General features: G+C 39.8%; 1 protein-coding gene across 1 annotated transcript; it reads right to left on the bottom strand.

Moving 5' to 3' along the window:
- Positions 1-918: 918 nt before the first annotated feature.
- LOC135633652 (uncharacterized) lies at positions 919-17,716 on the bottom strand. Its single transcript, XM_065143388.1, has 13 exons — positions 17,361-17,716; positions 16,282-16,355; positions 15,995-16,078; positions 15,780-15,860; positions 8,559-8,639; positions 6,855-6,947; positions 3,890-4,069; positions 3,704-3,771; positions 3,545-3,596; positions 3,305-3,358; positions 3,123-3,215; positions 2,654-2,720; positions 919-1,570 (listed from the first exon to the last, which is right to left on the bottom strand). Exons 1-13 carry the CDS (start codon positions 17,500-17,502, stop codon positions 1,479-1,481), a joined length of 1,161 nt encoding a protein of 386 aa, XP_064999460.1. The 5' UTR covers positions 17,503-17,716; the 3' UTR covers positions 919-1,478.
- Between the last annotated feature and the right edge of the window lie 995 nt (positions 17,717-18,711).

Here is an 18,711-nt window from a genome sequence, read left to right as displayed (position 1 = left end):
GCATCTAGAATCCTTTGCCTTTGTCCAGATGAAAAGGACCACAAGCTCATCTTGAGCCAACCAGGCCCCCTCTTCCCCACTCACCACATTCTTTACTGGGAAGGTGTTCCCACCAAAACCACCCACCCAATCCCAGCCTATATCTCTGTGGTCTTTCTTCCCTCCTTGCACATCCAAAGAATCCTCCTTGCTTTTCAAAGAATTGTTTGGACCTGCAGGAATCCACGAAAAAAAGAAAAGGAGCCATCCTGCTAAACAAGCAGCAAAAGTCTATTAATTTCCTATCATTTTCTTCTATATGCCTCATTGATGATGTCTACTCACAGATGTGAATACTTCAAAACAGGGGAACAGACTTAAACAGTGGAACAGATAAGGTGGAGAAGTAAAGCAATGGATTTGGTATATGGTGCTTTTCATATTGATAGAATATATTCATTTCAAAAAATAACAATGACAATTATCACTCAGGATGAGATTGTGGATTCCATGTCTCTCTTTTTACTTTCTTCCTTTCACATCAGAATAAACATCAAGAGCATATGAAGCACATACTCACAAGAAGGAATGTAGGGCTTACCTATATGCAGATGCATTCACTAACCCTTATTATACATGCAGCTAAGGATACTTATGGAGGGCTCAGCTGCATGTAAGACTTCAAACATAATTAATTAAGAGACCATGACCAAGTTCAAGTTTAGTATGGATAAGAATGAGACTGGATTCAAAGACACTCTTAACTCATGGTAGATTCCCTCTCATAAGCCATGTCACAGGAATAAGCTTGCACAAGCTTTTGGAAATTCCATAATAGATTGAATGATGATTTGCCACTAATTTTCACATCCAAGTATCTGCAACAACACAATTTAACCTAGCTCAGGTACTCGGTTTCCTTGCCAACCCTCCAACATCCTGCATCCATTTCATTCTTCTATTGAATTTATGAACAACCGCACTAAACTATCAAAACAAATACAAAAGCTACTGGTGTCCCACTAGAATCAAGGGTCTTCAGCTTAAGTGACTCGTTCAGACTAGCGTCACAACAAGTAGAGTCATAGACCACACTTGTAAACAATTTGTTGATACTATCTGCTGCTAAATAAAATTCCAGGAAAAAGATTTAGCAATTATAGTCAAATTAATCAGTTGTGATTCCTATGAACTCCACATCATCTGTAGTTCTCCATCACAATTATCAGGAAAGCTGTTTTCAACTGCCCACAGATGGTCTTTCATCAGCACAGACTTGTGTTCACGCACAAAGTTGAGAATCTTTAAGCACAGCGTGATATTGTGTGCACCAAAACACTTGGGGTGCAGAGGGATGGTAAAGAAGTACCTGAACTTAACCCATCAAACAACTCAGTTACTTGTAGATGGAACTGTAGGTGTATACAATCTTGGATCTCTGCAACAAATTCCCCTTGTGACTTTTAATCAGCAGACTGGAGTTTACACCAGAAAGATAATCAGCTGAATTTGCCAATCTCCATCTTCTTCTTGATTGCTTTTTGACCATGATAGATAAATGAATCTAATATTCCAGAAACAGTAAAAATACCTGAAAACCGAAAAGACATATGTAACTTCAAGTCGTTGAAGATCTCTAGAGAAGGTCTAAGATTCATAATATTCAAAATACAACTTTCTGAGCTTATAAGTAGATCTTATCTTTTTTTTTTGGCCCAGCAAGCAGTAAAGAGGGCACTCAACTGTTTATAAAGAATAAAGCGAACACATGGAATTCAATTCATCAATGCACTTGCCTCAAAGAAATAAAATAAATAAAAGCTGAAGGAACAAATATTATATATTGCATCTAAAGGCACATACATGAGATAGTCGTATCACATTGGATACATAGCCATCCTAAATGACTTGTGCAAACACAGAAGGTGTAAATAGAGTAATAGCAGCTGGAAAGGTGTCGAAAATGACAGTTACATATAGTTATTTAGGAATCGTTTGAAACACTGGTTGGACCAGAATGTACCTACCAACATTTGCTGATCCAATCAAGCACCATAATCAGAATACATAACTTGATACCACTTGTTATTCCATTACTTTCAATTATGTTGTAGTGATACAGAATGGTATAGGTCAAAATTCTACTTGATATCTCAGTAACATGTTGGTCCAGTAATTTGTTAAAACTAATAGGACCGGTGTTTATCTCCAAGGAGAAACCCCAATGGCTATTAAACCGCAGTGTGCACAGTTAAGAGGTCAGGAGTTCATGTTTCATAAGTGTCAAGTACACATTATGTAATGTTTGAATGGAGGGAATAATTTTTTTTAAAAAATGGGCCAGTATGTAAAACCATGGTATTAGGTTTAGTGAAGGTGTAACCTCAATAGAAAGCACCATTAAGTATTAAACAGCTCCACTTCGTACGGTGCATGTTTTCTTGGTTGTGTTTTATAAACACAAAATTAGTAGATAACATACCTAGACTGCCTAATTTCCTTGATCATAATTTATTTTCACTCATAAACAAGCAAAAGGTGAACTTCATTAAACTCAATTGTACATGAAAAACTTATGTAATGCCACATTTAACCAATCAGACTAGACTTAACTGGTTTGCAGAAAAAACTTCACCAAGAAGATAATAATGATAAGAATAATAGGAAGTAATACCTCCAACAATTGCACAAACATTAGTCAAGAAGTGTAAGAAAGATACATGTCCCTCCATGAAGGTAACCTGTAAAGTGCATTCTTGTAAGATCTCACCATGATACATATTCAACATTTGATATACAAGTTGGGATAAACTCTATAAAAAGTATCATCTGTTGGATAAAAAAAGACTCAGAACAGCTGACAGATATTATGTTATTCTCATAATCTGGATTAAACCAGAATTAAACAGAAAACATTTCTTATAATAATGAACAAAAAGATAAACTAAAAACAAAAAATGGAATGGTTGTCAAATATAACAGTATCAACTGGATAAAAATATGAAAATTGTGAATTGATGACTATGGCTCAGAATAAATCATGCTGTTTAAGAAGCTTACAGGAAAAGAATAAATGCAGTAAAGGTGGTTATGGCTGAGGACAGAGGAATTTACAAATAAAGTAATGTGCATAGAAGTGTCACCTTAATTGGGGAAAGATCATAGAAGAAAAACACTCCGGGGACAGATTGTAGTCGACCAGTGTCATCACTCTTGAAATGCTCTGTCACCGAAAACTGCACAACAATATGCAGAAACATCATAAAATATCATTTGATATAAAAAAACTGCAGATACAATGTTTGCTATAAGCAGTCAAACTTACCTGGTTGGAATGGATAGTACGGCCATTTATGTCAGTGTAAACAGTAGGGACAACCTACAAAAGAAGAAATTAGTATCCAGAATTTGTAAAAACTAATATTCATCAGTATTATAGCATTACAATGAGAAAATACAACACATAAGCATTTAGGCATAGTAGTGTGAAACAGCATCATGACAAATAGGATGTAGAGTGTGTAGTCTCATGAACTTAAATAGGAAACATTATGATACTACAAACCTTGATGAAGTATTGGTACATTCCATTTGGTGTGTGTTGCACCCACTGAACTCTGATATTTTCAACAAGCACGTAGATGTTATATCACATCTTAAAAATAAAAAAGAGATTGCACAATAGCATGTAAAATTACACGACTGGAAAAATGAAGGAAGTTACCCATCAAGAGGGTTGACAACACCAGGAAAGTATTCTCCAAAAGCTAATTTGTTAATTTTGTGGCTAATCTGGAATTACAAAGATGGAAGCAAAATATGTTAGCATGAAGATATTAGTTCAGAACCAACAGCAAGAAGCACCTAACAAGCTTAAGAATTAAAATTAGAGTTATACAGAATTGCTTACATTAAAACTTTCTTTTTGGAATGGAAGCAGGTCGTGCACATGCATATTTGACTGCTGGAAGCTTTTACCAGGGGCAAAATGAAAATTTCCACCCACCTTTTTGACTTCCAAGAAACCATAGACATTGCATCCTTCACCCTCTTCATTTTTGATCTTTTCAAGGAAACCTTCTCGTTTGCACTACAATAATATATGAGTTGTCAGAATTGCAAAATGTTCCTTTTTCTTTACTCAGAATTTTCTTACATTAAGGTTTCAAATAACAGTTACTATGGTGCATACTGCACTGATCAGAGCAAGGGCTGTGGTATGGACCATATGGTACATAACTGATCAGTATTATTCTTTTATTTGTATTGAATGAAATCAGGCAGTACAAGTGCTTGCTTCATATAAATTAACTTTGGTACCATATCATACAAGATGAACTTTCAATTCTTGGCAAAATTAAAATAAGCTTAGTTAAGATGCTAAATGCAATTCCAGACCAATCATTTCATGAGATGAACTGGCAATTGCTAATGTTTGGAACAGTACTCCAGGAGAATCTGAACAGCGGAAGAGAGGCATGGTGTAGTCAATCATCTTCTTTGAAGCTTTGCACAATCATCACATTAAGAATTTAGGTGGAGTTGCTGTCAATACTAAGTTTTCAAACGAAAATCTACAGCAGCACATTTTGCCAATCACCTCTGGTAACTGTGGGGAACAATAGAATTGGATTTATGTAGCAGCTAACGGTTCATGGCTGCCAAAAGAAACCTAGTGGCATTTGAAAAACAATAACCAGAAAAGCTGACAACAATTGAACAATAATGGTAGATGAACTGGGGCAATTCTTTAAGTCAATTCTTTAAGTCTTAGCATCATCACCTATATGATTTCATCAGCTAAGTAATTTAACAGAAGAAGAAAAGTAAAAAATAGTAGCAGGACCAATGTGCCATGTTATAATAACCCCATCGGCATTCTTTAAGTCTTAGCATCATCACCTATATGATTTCATCAGCTAAGTGATTTAGCAGAAGAAGAAAAGTAAAAAAATAGTAGCGGACCAATGTGCCATGTTATAATAACCCCATCGGCAAAGTACAAACATAGTCACTTCTACAAATTTAGTTTTATAAGACTGTGCATAATTACATAAGCAAACCTGCCAAAGAAGTTCAAGTATGTCTTGTCTTTACCACCCAAAAAAAAAAGAATACATCTTCATAATAAGATATCTACACTTTAGATTAATATAGTGGAAGAACAGAGAACTAGGTATTCTAAAAACTTAATTATAAAATAACTTAAAATACAAAATTACAGTTACAAGACAAACTTTTCATTTCCATGTCAACCTGACTGGGAACAGACTGAAAACATTCAGGAAAACATTATTTCAATGGAGAGATTATGTATGAAGGTAGGCTTCAAATACCAGTAGACATATTATTGATGATATACAAGGAATAAGAAATGCCCATCTTTTTAGTCAAAATGTTTCTTCTCCAATCTGATGCTTTATGGATCTGAATCCTGTGAAATTAAGAATGCTAAGATGGGAATATTGAGTTGGATGTACGAAATTACTAGGAAATGTAGGAAAATAAATATTTTTATCCGTAAATAATTTATATTTTATTGTAGTCTCAACAGAGCATAAGATGAGAGAGACATGTTCAAATGGTATGAACATATGTTAAGGATACCTATATATGCTATATGATGTCGTTAGAAGATGTAGAACTAATATTAGTAGCAAGGTTTGTTGTACCGCCCGAGTTGATATGGTATGGGCAGTACATATAGGTCCAACTCGCCACCGAGACGTGGCTCGCCAGAGTCCCCATTGATATCCTCCAGTGTACCATGTGTTGATACACTAGTACATATCGGTATGTACCATACCGACAAATCTCCAAGATAACTCCAGTTTCCGAAATAACAAACCCTGATTAGTAGTACAAGGAGAGATAAAGAGAGACCTAAAAAGATTTTATTAAAAACTATAATTAAATATTCAAATACTCTTAATTTATCTAAAGATATAATTTTTTCATAGCTCAAGAGCTCAATAGCAGAAAAAAAAATCCTTATAGCCAACCCAAATAGTAGGAACTTTATGACCTTATTGTGTAATTGTTGTTGTTGTGCATCTTCTCCAAACTCTATCTTGATTCTTGCCAAACATTTTCCTCATTTCATTCCATGGTTCATATCTCTTGCAAACCTACACAGTGAGTCCTAATCCTAATAATATCATTTGGTCGTATCAATCAGTTGGTAATTTAAGCTTCCATAACATGTTGCAAAGACAACTTGAGTAGATATTTATGAATAGAAAGATGAACCAGTTCATGCCTATCAGCAGAAGGGAGCAGTCCTGCTACTACTTGGTCCATAATACTGAGGTAATATTACTGATACCGATAAAATCTAAATATCTATTGCCTCCTGTCAAACAAGAAATAGTTACCTTCTCAACTTTTAAAGAGACCAAAATGTAGAATCAAGGCAAAGTCATCAAAGAGAACTGCCTTCAAAATTTTTGTTGTTTAGAAGATGGGTTTTGCAACCAAAACCAGTGTTCCTTATCAAATTATTCTTAAGAAGCTTTACACATCATATCGGTCAGTCGTTTAGTTTTCCCAGTGAAAGCTTTGTGTCTTGCTAGCTACAATCAGTTAGTAACATCAGTATTTCTTTACCCTGCAGTAAGATAGGTTTAGGAATGTCTAACTTAAGGAACTCTGTGTGAAATTGGGTGTTCAAAACAACTTGCCACCAAAAAAACAACTCAAGTGAACAGAATTAACAGTTTGAGTACACTGTAGTCAGTAAAAGGTTGAGTGGAACATCATAACAAAGGATTAAAAACTTAAGAGTGGCGAATGCAGTTAACTTAGAACTTGAGATATAAAATTTCTCAAAATCAAAGTCAATAAATCAAAATATCTAAGAACACATTCATATGTACCTGGTCAACCAAATCAGGGTTTGACAGCCCCCAACCTTTCTTTCTATAGGCTTCTCGAACTTCTTCACATGAGTTGCAACAATCCTCATCAGACTATGAAACATGAAGATGTAAATTTATCAATCATTTGTGACTGCCTTATACAATTGCATTTCAAAAATACTATGCATAATAAGTTAAAATTGAGGTTGAATTTGTAAAATAAGTAAAATGTAATGAATTTTGTAAAATAAGTTAATGTATAATAAAAAATTGGTTACTTGCTAGATTAAGCATGTAGAGTAATATATTGAAGAGAGATAATCTGATTATAACAGTACCAGTTTTTCTCCATACTAATAAAACAAAATCAACAGAGTTGCTACTAACACTTTCAACCTTTAGTTCAAATTTTTTGGATAGTTATGACTCATATATGTTACTGTATCATGGATGATTACATCTTCAATTAATCTCTTGAAGCAAAACATATAAAAATATAACTATCAATGATGTTAGGCCAGATACAAACTTAATAGAGAAACTCCAACATTTCAAACAAAGGCAAAGGAACAACAACCTGTTCTTAGTTTCTATAAACTAAAAGTAACACATACGACCTAGACAAACTGTCCCAACAGCTAAATAAACTATATATACAGAAAATTTCTTGAAGCAAAAAAGCCTTGTCGTCAAAGCAGAGTAAAACTATTTTAAAAAGGGCGCACATATTGTAATCTTGAACATTAGTTTTCTTGTATTGTCATAGATTTATTCTGCAGGAAGTGCAACAAGAAATCACTGTGAAGTAATCACCACAATTCAGTCACTGAAGCTGTTATATAACTGTCATCTTATTATATAATGGTGACTCAACATTTACTTTTAAGCCTAAAAAAGAACTAATTACAGAGACTCTTGTGCTTGTTTCAACCCTCCCATCTTTTTCACTTTTTTGCAGCAGCATGTAAATATTCTAGATCTACCAGATCTCCTAGCACATTATGCATAATATCCTGGTGTTACAGCTTCTATAAGGCCCTAAGAACATTTTCTGGAAAATGCGAAGGACCATCATTTGCTTGATTTTTAATTATGCCCAGTGATGGGGTACCAAACCATTCATCACTGCTGATTTCTGCAGTGAATGTATGAATTTTGGTCATATACAATCTTTTCTTTCCACATCTTCAAAAGAGACGAACTATGATAAACACCAAAAAAGCAATTGTTGTCTCTTTCAAGGTTATGACAAATATCATTAGGTAGTCCATAAAACAGAATAGGAAATTTGGCCTTCTTCACATGTACCAACTAGAGCTTGCCTCATTGGATGACTAAATCTAGATTAACTAGTTGATTAAGGACTACAAAGACATTTACATTGCATCTAAAGCCACTAGCATAATTTTCTTCTACTTAAATTCAGAAGGTACTTAAAGGTACTTGTCTTCTACTTAAGGTTCATTAGATGTTCTATTTTACTGGACCTGTAAGCCCAGCCTTGGGTAGGATCGAGGATTATGGATGTGCAAAAAATTGTTCATCAAGTATTAAAAACATCTAGTTACTTGTTATACAACTAAAAAAGCTGAATAGCGGCAATTACTTTCTGTGAATCTATCAAAAGAAAAGAAAATTTTGTAGCAGAAAATATAGTTGCGAAACATAAAGGACCAAAGACATTTCAGTATAGTCACAAAGGCTTAGAAAGTGCAAACATACCGCTTCTGCACCATAGCAAGAACCACAATATGTCTCATTATGTTCAAGTCTCCCACCATGTCTTTGTAAAGGCTTTTCAATCTGTAACAAATGATGGCAACGCATTTCATGCATACCAACTCATATTATACTTCCTTATAGCAGGGAAAGTAAATATGTGATGCATCATGGCAACATGCTCAAAACAAATTTGATTTGCTTTCAATTTACTCTAAATTTTAAAATGAGAAGAAGTCATCCATGGCAACTTATAATAAATACAGGCAATAGAAACCAGTTATCGGTCAAAGACAATTTGACAAATAATCTTTCTCAGGATATTTAGTGCTTAAGCTAACAAAGTAGATTGACTAGCAATCTGCTAGAGGTATATCATCACTATGAAACTACATGAACCCAAACAAAACATTTTATAGGTGCTCATTTTGAATCCTATCAGTTGGTTCAGTAGTCAAATTCAAGATACTGGTTCAATGCAATCAAAATCTTTCTCCATCAACCAATACAATCATTTTATGGACCTAATCCTGGATATCATAGATTAATTCAGCAATCAAATTCAAGTAAATGGTTTCTAGCAGTGTAAATTGATCTACTTCGATTTATCAGTATAAAATGTTTGTAGAACTTAGAAGTGTATCATCCTATTAGCATCTTGGTACTAATAAACACCGACTTTGACCATGAACTTGAACTTCAATTTTGTTTCTACAATAGTGGTTCAGTTAGTCAAATTTATCCTACAGTTTGCACCCTGATATTTGAAAGATTTGCTCCACATTAACACTTGAAAGTTTAAGCATGCTTATCCTCATTCATTAACAGGAAACGACAATCAACATACACAATGACATTTTTTTAAATACAGGACCACGGTGATACAACCAAGGATTGAAATTTTGTATCGTACTAGCGTACCAAACTTTGCTCGATATGGTACGGTATAATATGGGAGCATCGAACGGTATGGCAATGTACGCCTCCTTTATATATATATATATATATATATATATAAAGGAGGCGTACACTGCCTCGACGACATCGCCTCCTCCTCTTCTCCTTGTTGCCTCAGACAAGGAGAAGAACATGGTCTTCTTATCTCCTCATCTGTGAGGTTCGGCAAAGAAGGCGGCAAAGACGTCGAAGGCCACAGACGTCTCTGGCCTTCGACGAAGAACGTGGCGAAGAAGCCGCAAAATCACAGACAAGGCGATGAAGGAGACCACCTATTCTGCTGCTCTAACCGTCGTCTGACCGTTACCTCCTGGATCGGAATCGTCCATGGAGGGCAACACCGAATCAGTACGCGTCAAGGTTCTCCCGATTCTCCCTCTTCTTTGAACGCTCTCTCTTTCTTCTTCCTTCTCCCTCGACGGTTCTTCTTCCCTCATCACAACCCGGTAGCGGGCGGTCATGGTCGAAATCGACCGTTATTGACTTGTTTCAGACAGTAACAATCAAAATTTTGACCGTTACCACCCAATACAGCCCTGCATCATCCTATACGGGACTATATCAACCGTTCTGCCCAGTAGCAAACTGTCACGACCTTAGCTGGTTTTGCCTAAGGCGTGCGGCACCCTCGCGCGTCCGTCCGCAAAGGTCAGCCTCCCCGAAGCCTCCCATTGTCCCTTAGGACCAACAAAAGAGAGAACGGGTTAAAAAGAACGCCTCAATCGGGATCCACAAGCAAACATGTCCGAAAAACACTTCATAGACAATGCAAATTACAAACAGACTTTACAAGCTCTGAACAGTTGCACAACAAAGGGTAAAATGGTCCATTACAGACCGAGAAGCTCTCGAACGTGTCCACATGACACAACCTTTATTTACAAGCCTAAAGAGGCCACCAACCCAACTAAAATGGGACTTATAAGCCTTCGGCCGCCCCTCTACCTGCTATACAAGGCATGAACATGCCAAAAGACAACGGACAAACATAAGTATTGCATCCAACATCTTGTTTAGAAGTTTGTCCGTTACATTCTCCCCCACTTATCCCTTCGACGTCCTCGTCGAAGCCTTTGTGAACACTGCAACTCTTCGCCTTTGCTGAGTCTTCAATCTTCCGCTCCAGCTGCAATGCGCCTCCTGGCTCCCAGCTGCTCTACGCTGCTGTTTTTTGAGTAGTCGACCCTTTAATCCGCTATGCTGCTACAACTCACCAATGACTCTGACTCTGTTGGGGGGGTTGGCTGAGTTGTGTTGATCCTTGTCGATTCTTGCGGATCCACCAAATGAAGGAAAAGACCATCTTTTCTGCGCCAGTCTCTCAAAATTTCCACATGTTGCTTGAACTGGGTGGATGCTTGTTGGAGCTTTAACGAGCATCGCCTCGCAAACTTCTGAAGTTTTGGGTCCTTCCTCCACAAAATTTGCTCATTGACTCTTCTTTCAGTTAGTTGTCACATCCAAGTAGGTTCGCATCACTTCCGCTTTCGATTGACATTTCGTTGGGAAATGAAGCGGACGATCTACTCTCAGTAGCACTGATCACCGTTGGTGAGGATTTGACAACTATTGTCTTCCATTATCTTCGAAGGGTCTTTGAACTTGTGCAGAGCTCCTCTGCTGGATAGATAAGAGAACTGGGGTACTCGGTTTCGCCCATTCTCTTAAGAGTTGAGAAGGCAAAGGTTACTTTGACTTCGCCCGCCTCCTCGAGGTTGTACTTCATGCATCGAGCTGGTTACTAGTCTTCGCCTGCTCTTTGCTCACACTTCTGAAGCACTTGAAGTGTTTGCACTCCTTGCGTTGAGTTGGCTACTGTGATTCACCTTCTCAATGCCATCGAACTTCTGGAATGCGGGAAGTTTTCACCCCAACGTGGAGTAATTCTCTGATAGATGAGGTCGCCTTTGGGATTGTACCGTCTTCTCCATCAACCCTGCCGCCTACTCCACCGAGTAGCAAAGGTACAGCACCGCGTACTGCCTGCTTCGTTCCTTGGTCGTGCACTCTTGCATGACCCGAAGTCCTTCACTTACGGCTATCTTGATGAGAAACTTATTGACACCGGTCTTACGAAGTTTCTTGGCCTCTGCCCTTCAGCCTTGTCTCGGTACTTGGAGATTGCCTCTGCATGCTCCACCTCCTCGGCCCCTTTCACGACCAAGCGCTCTCCCTCTATGAGAGCAAGGGATCAATGACTTGCACGGAAGTCCCGCCTCTGCGGTACCATGGCGCTGGCATGCCCATGGCCCTACTATCCGTCGCCTCGCCTCTGTATCCCTTTTCTACATGATCAGTAGAAATGTCTCTGTGGCACTCCTCTGAGTCCACCTCCATTCTGACTGATGCTTGATTTTGGGTAGCTAAGTCCCTCTGGACTCGTCGTCGCTTCCTCGCCCCTTTCGACCCCCTGCTTCAACACCACTGTGTTCTCCAAGCAGTCCGTTTGGTCGATGGAAAGACAGACTGCAACTCCCAAGCATGGCCTCTGCCATCACGTTGTAGAGTTAGCACCGATTATGTTCTCCTTAGCTTCCTTGGTAGCAACGTTCGCTTACTCGACCTTGTCCTCTGACTTGTCGGGCTCCCTTAAGCGAATATGAGCTCTGGAGTAGTCCAACTCTCCAGCTGCTTCGATCATACTTCTGTATGATCAAGTCCCTCCCATGGAACTCACTGGTACTTGCATTCGAACTTTTCCCTTGGTGGAACACAGCCCCCATATGCTGATGACCAAGGTTTTCATCCGATGCAAAATTCGATACACGCCCGGAAGACCCGCCTCTGCGGTACCATGGCCTTCACTCCTTGAATCCATAGCCCTTCTTACCGTCGTGTTGTTCACCGAAGTGGAGCTTCCAGTAGCTCCCGATCATACCTCCATATGATCTCATCCCTCACGGGACTGATTGTGTGTATCGCATTGCCACGAACTGTTCCACCACGATCCGCTGCACCATGTCGCCTCCTGGTGACATCTCCATTGCATTCTGATCCTTGTGGAATAAACTCGAATTGTGAACCCTCCATGTGTGGCCTCTGCCAATACATCGCAGGGTCCCTTCCACCTTCGATTTTGTTCGCTCCTCTGGCAATCGACCTTCATCCACCCACTCCTGGGTCACACCTAGATGAAGCACCGCTCTAGGACAGTCCGTCGCCTAGTAGCTCTCGAAGTCCACCGACTTCATTTGTAATCTGTGCACCATTGTCTGGATCCTGGGCCTCTGCCCCGACCAGCACAATCACCGCTGCGCACTGCTTCCTTCATAGCAACTTGAATGGCAACACTATGGCATATTCTTCAAGAGTACCCGCCTCTGCGTCCTCTTGCCCCGTGCTAAGGCCTTCTGAACCCAACTTCGCCTCCGCAAGTTGAGTCGCCTTAGTTCCTCCATCAAATGCTCTTCCGAGTTAAGGTGCATGTGCCGCGAAGCTCCCTTCGTCTTTGGCACCATGCAAGATGAGTCCGCTCCGTCAGGATGAAGGACCCATGGAACAACATGATCCTACCCTTGCCTCTGCAAGAGTTCATGTCTTTGGCCTCTGTCTAAGGAAAGCACTGTGCTTCTGCTCCATGTTCCAACTTCTCTGCTGGCTCCCTTCAGGCGGCTTGGGTACTTCGCCAAGTTACACCCAAGTTGCTCCGCTCCTCGTTTTTGCATTGAGTCGATGGTGGCCCTCGCGCCCACCATTCCACGGGTCAACCCTCCCTTGAGTCCGATCTCCATATCGACTCTAAGTGTGCCTTCATTTAAGTTGCTTCAGGTCGCTCCCCCACTTGATCTCGCAATGCATCCACCAATGCATTCTCTCGAGCGAGATCATGCGGCAACTCCTCACTGCTTGCTCGGTCCATTGAGCTTCGTGGAGTTGTTGTTCGTGAGGTACTCCCCCTCAACATGTGAAGTCTGTCTCACATGATTCTCCCTCTGGAGTGCCGAGACTTATCCCTCCTGGATAACTATCCCGTTGGAGCAATATCTCTCTTCGTTTTGGAGACCACCATCCCCTTGGACTACTCCGATCTGCTGAACAAACTGTGCATTGTTCTGCCTCTTGCAAACGCACTTGCTAGATTGCGCCTCCACGTCAATACAGCCACCACTGCACCCCTCAAGGCCTAGCAACATGCTGAACTCGTTGCACACTTCAGCCTTCTACGGACGTATCCTTTGCATGCCGAAGAGAAAGTTTTAATGCTCCATTGGCGCCGAGTCTCGGCCGCCTTGGGATAGCCACGAACATTCCATCGTCCGCATACAAGCCCATGCATGAGTACCAAATTCTTCGAGTTAGCAATTCCCCTCACCTCTGTGAGCTTTGCATAACTCTTTTGGTCGTTGAGCAACTCATTCCACCTTGGATGGTCTCATTCTTGCCAAGCGCCTCGCTTGCCTAGAGCACCATCAAGTATAGTTGTCAACGTTGAGCCATAGCTCAAACTCAGCCATCCCAACCTTTGTGCGCTCCGAATTCTTCCAAGCTTGTCTGTTCTCGTGGTGCCTCTTGCGCGAAGGGTTGGCCATTCCACTGAATGCCAATGTTAGATGCCCGCTCCTCTGAGCGACTCTTTTCCCTACATCTCCATGCCTGTTTTCCCTCAAACGGTCGCGCGTGTGCTGACTGCCCTCGACGCAGCCCCGCTAGGTCCCCCACGTTTGCATGTCAAGTGTTTCTATGAGTGCTTGTCCCGCTCTGATACCATAATGTCACGACCTTAGCTGGTTTTGCCTAAGGCGTGCGGCACCCTCGCGCGTCCGTCCGCAAAGGTCAGCCTCCCCGAAGCCTCCCATTGTCCCTTAGGACCAACAAAAAAGAGAACGGGTTAAAAAGAACGCCTCAATCGGGATCCACAAGCAAACATGTCCGAAAAACACTTCATAGACAATGCAAATTACAAACAGACTTTACAAGCTCTGAACAGTTGCACAACAAAGGGTAAAATGGTCCATTACAGACCGAGAAGCTCTCGAACGTGTCCACATGACACAACCTTTATTTACAAGCCTAAAGAGGCCACCAACCCAACTAAAATGGGACTTATAAGCCTTCGGCCGCCCCTCTACCTGCTAAACAAGGCATGAACATGCCAAAAGACAACGGACAAACATAAGCATTGCATCCAACATCTTGTTTAGAAGTTTGTCCGTTACAAAACGGTCCACGACCCGTACATACCGCCCAGTACGGACGGTACCATTCGAAATTTAAAACCTTGGATAAAACTAGATACGAAGTAGGTGATAAAACTAAGCTCTAAACACATGGTGGCTAAACATTGACTCAACATTTACCCTCTATATTCATTACAAGTCATCAAACAATTTAAAAATGTTTTTCATAATGACCTTTCTTCATCAAGGTATTGAAAACCAGACATGTTAGTTGGCATTTTAGGATAGTATTTATTGGTCCGACCATGAACCAATAAGCACATCGATACATCTCTTCCGCCTTCTCTTCCTCCTCCTCCTCCTATTCTACTTCTCCTACTAAATTTCTCCCTCTAAATCTCTGGTCAGGATAGTCCAACTCACACTAACCGTCAATACATTGATTTGCAATAGAACCATACCAATTTAGCTGCCATCCTGTATCCACGTGGGGTCAAGATTTTAAACTTTGTTCTACAATAGTGACCACCACCTTACTTTTGTGATTAGACAATCTTAAAATGCTCGACTATGTACCAATTGCAGAATCCTTCATTTCACTAATCCTTCTCAATCTACAATCTGAATCTTCTGATATCATTTTCCATCTGTTCTTCATGCTACAGCTTTAAATTTGATTAAGTTTGTGCAATGGCACATGTATACTATATGAGAAAATAGAGAGAAATGAGCAAGTGCCCTACCGGAAGGACTGAATTCTCAATCCCACTAACTCAAGATTAGTAATAGGGGCTTGAAGACGACTTGTACTTGGATAATCCAGTAAAATTACAAGATTAACAAGGTTCCTAATTTCTTTATGGCATCAAGGCATAGAAGTTCCCCAAAAAAAAAGGTAATCTATCATGAACAGGCAAACAGAACAAAAGTATTACCTATAGAATCCAGAAACCATAATGAAGAATTTGCATAGGCCAGACTATTTTACGAATTGATATAACCGAAAATGTAAACTATTATGGCCTTAAACACAGCACAGATCTTGTTTATCATATTGTCTAAAACAATTGTTTAGGCTCACTGTGAAATAGCTTTTACTAGAAACTAAATAACAAAGAAAAAGTTAACAACTTAAGAAAAGAATACTGACCTTAGGTGAACCAATTCCATCTTGTCTAGTTTCAATAACGTTTCCATGGGAATCCAGCCTCTTCTTAATTATGTCGTGTCTCTGTTTAAAAGGACATCCAAAAAAATTCTTGTTACCAAAAAATCAGCAATGAGAAGCCCAATAGCAATTATAATTTTGAAACCAATATAGATAGGTATAAATATAATAAAAGCAAGTCTAGTGGTAATACATACTACATCAAGGTGCTCTTCTCCACTTATATCCATGGCATCAAGACTGAGCATAGAACATGAAAGGGCAGGAAAAGTAACATCAAACTGCACTTATCATAAACAAAAAATTTGTGACAATAAGTCGAAAAACTGATAAAATTCATATATAATTAGATACACAAGAAGCCTTCACAATTTTAAAGAGCATACATGATGTAATGGCAAATGCAGACCATAAAAAGGACAATGTTTAACAATAAATGATGTAGTTCATGTATTGCTAAGAGTTGAAGCAATATATATATTACATTGATCCGAAGTGATTCCCCTCTAGACGTATCAACTACAAGCTTTGTTTCTGTAACAGCATGAAGGTACAATCCTGCAATTACAAAAGAAAAGAGAAAACAAGCTATAATTAGTGCATTTTGAAAGTAAGAAAGTGCAAAGTTCCATACACAGAAGCTAGGACATAGAGTGCATCAAAGGACATGAAAAATATCAACTTGTCCAATTAAGATGAAGTTCCTTCCAACCACGTATAAAGTGTAAGAAACAATTCTTCATTTGCAATACACAACAAATGCAATCTTACAAGTTGATGAGAAAAGAGAAAAAGAAAAAAAAAAATCAAAACTGGGGACAACTGGCTATGGACCTATAAAAAACTTTATAAATACATATTGAACTAAGGAAGATTTTGCAGTGTACTAAATCTGATTCTTGTTGTCGACGATTTAGACATTTGTCTTTCTTTTTCTATTTTCCCCAACATATAAGATTGCATTTGTCCAATACGTGGTCAGAGATACTATTTCTCGTTTAAAAAAAAATGCCCGGCCCAATGCAAGGTATTAAATAAAAAGAATAATTTGCAGCCCCATCGACATATACAATCGTGCATTAGGTTTAAAGTCATCATGTTTATAGAGATGGATAACTCCTACAAGTGAATTTGCAATAAACCACATAGATGATCTAGCCATACAAATCTTTCTTTCTTTGATAGGAGATTAGATGGATGAAAGAACAAAGATTCTAATGGATAATGTCCCCTCCGGTGGTCGAAAATTTCAAAGTCAAAACGATAGTAAGTCGTAATTCAACCCTAATCGGAAGCGAACACGAACTACTAATGTACAAGGAACCAATTGCCCTACAATTTATCATCTATCAAGCATAACAAGAACCAAATGATCCGACCTAATTCTTCGGACACTACCAAGAAACTGAAAACAAAGGATCTGAAGCCAAGAATAGGTGAAACCGTAGCTGGAACCAAGAAAGAATCCAAATCGATCAAATTAAGAAATCCATTCAGAATTCACCAAGCACACACGGAACCTATCAAAGGAACGAACGGAAGGGCAAAGGGAATCCAACATACGGAGTTCGGAGATGAAGAGAAGGAACATGACGATGGAGGAGACGATTGTGATGATGCCGCCGGAGAGGGTCCTGCTGTAGAAATCCTCGTTGATCTTGGGGTAAGCGTCCAGGTTGCGTAGCTTACCGAACACGCCCTCCATTCCGTCGATCCCAGAAGAAGAAGAAGAAGAAGAGATCCGAAGCGGCACAGACCGACGGATCAAAAGAGAATGGGAAGAAGACAGGATAAGATTAAAGCTCTGAGGTATATTTCGTGATCGGATACTGTATCGGAAGGGTTTCCATCCCCCTTCCTCTTTCCGTTTATTATTATTACTCCTCCCTTCCTCCCCTTCTCTCGATGTTTCTATTACGAGCTGAACCGGCGAAATTGATACTTTTAGCAAATTATAATCAATTTTGTGGTTTTTAAAATCTTAAAACGTGATCATCAAATAATCAGCAAAAGTTTTGTAATCTTGATGCGTTTCGTCACGCGAGGCGAATTGGCAAGCCCAACTTTGTCCGAATAATTAGGCCGAGAGCCCAATACTCCTCATTCATATGCAGCCCATTGTATGTCCACACATTAATCGGTGCAATGAGCGACCATCCAAACGGACTCGGTGAGCTGCCGCAGAAAAGAGAGGTACGAAGTATGATACTCTAAGCACGTAAGACTTCGCCTCGTGTCACCCCCCTGCCCTATAAATTATCCACGGCCTCCCGCGACACTTCTCCGCCCACCACCATCGCTGTTGCCTTATCATCTGTAGCGAAGTGGCGGCGGCGGCGGCGGCGGCTCTGCCATCCAGAAGAAGGACCTTTCTCCGATCGAGCTAAACGGGTGCTGGATCGGCGGGTGGGTGGAGTCGATGAAGGACTTCCTCTCCCATGCACGCGAAGGCCGTCGTTGCTCTGACCACTACGCTTGCCGTAGATTACGAGCAGAAGGAGCACTGTGTATGACTGACTAATCGAGCACTCAAGGGAGAAAGGTGAGACTTTGGTCTCCGTCAATCCACAATCATTTCCTTGTCGTTGTTGTTTCTTTGCGGTGGTGCGTATGATATGCGTTGGAATACATGTTTCGAAGTTTCCCAAAGAGACGAACACCTCTGATTGATTCCCTTACAGAGCCATTGACGTCCTTTTATCTTGGTTTGGTTTCGTCTCTCGATCCTTTTTGCATACAACAACGTTCACGGACCACACAATCATCGACAAATATCCCTTAGAAAGCCATAAAAAATTTTTCTATTGATTTTAGTAATACATCGACAAATATCGCTTCTGTTCTACAATTACAAGCAGTTAATGTGCTGCATGAAGCAGCAGTTAATGTGCTTCCTTGAATGATCTTTTGAGGT

Source organism: Musa acuminata, chromosome BXJ3-3 (assembly GCF_036884655.1).
Source record: "Musa acuminata AAA Group cultivar baxijiao chromosome BXJ3-3, Cavendish_Baxijiao_AAA, whole genome shotgun sequence".
Classification (NCBI taxonomy): Eukaryota; Viridiplantae; Streptophyta; class Magnoliopsida; order Zingiberales; family Musaceae; genus Musa; species Musa acuminata.
This window is presented reverse-complemented; position numbering and strand designations above follow the sequence as displayed.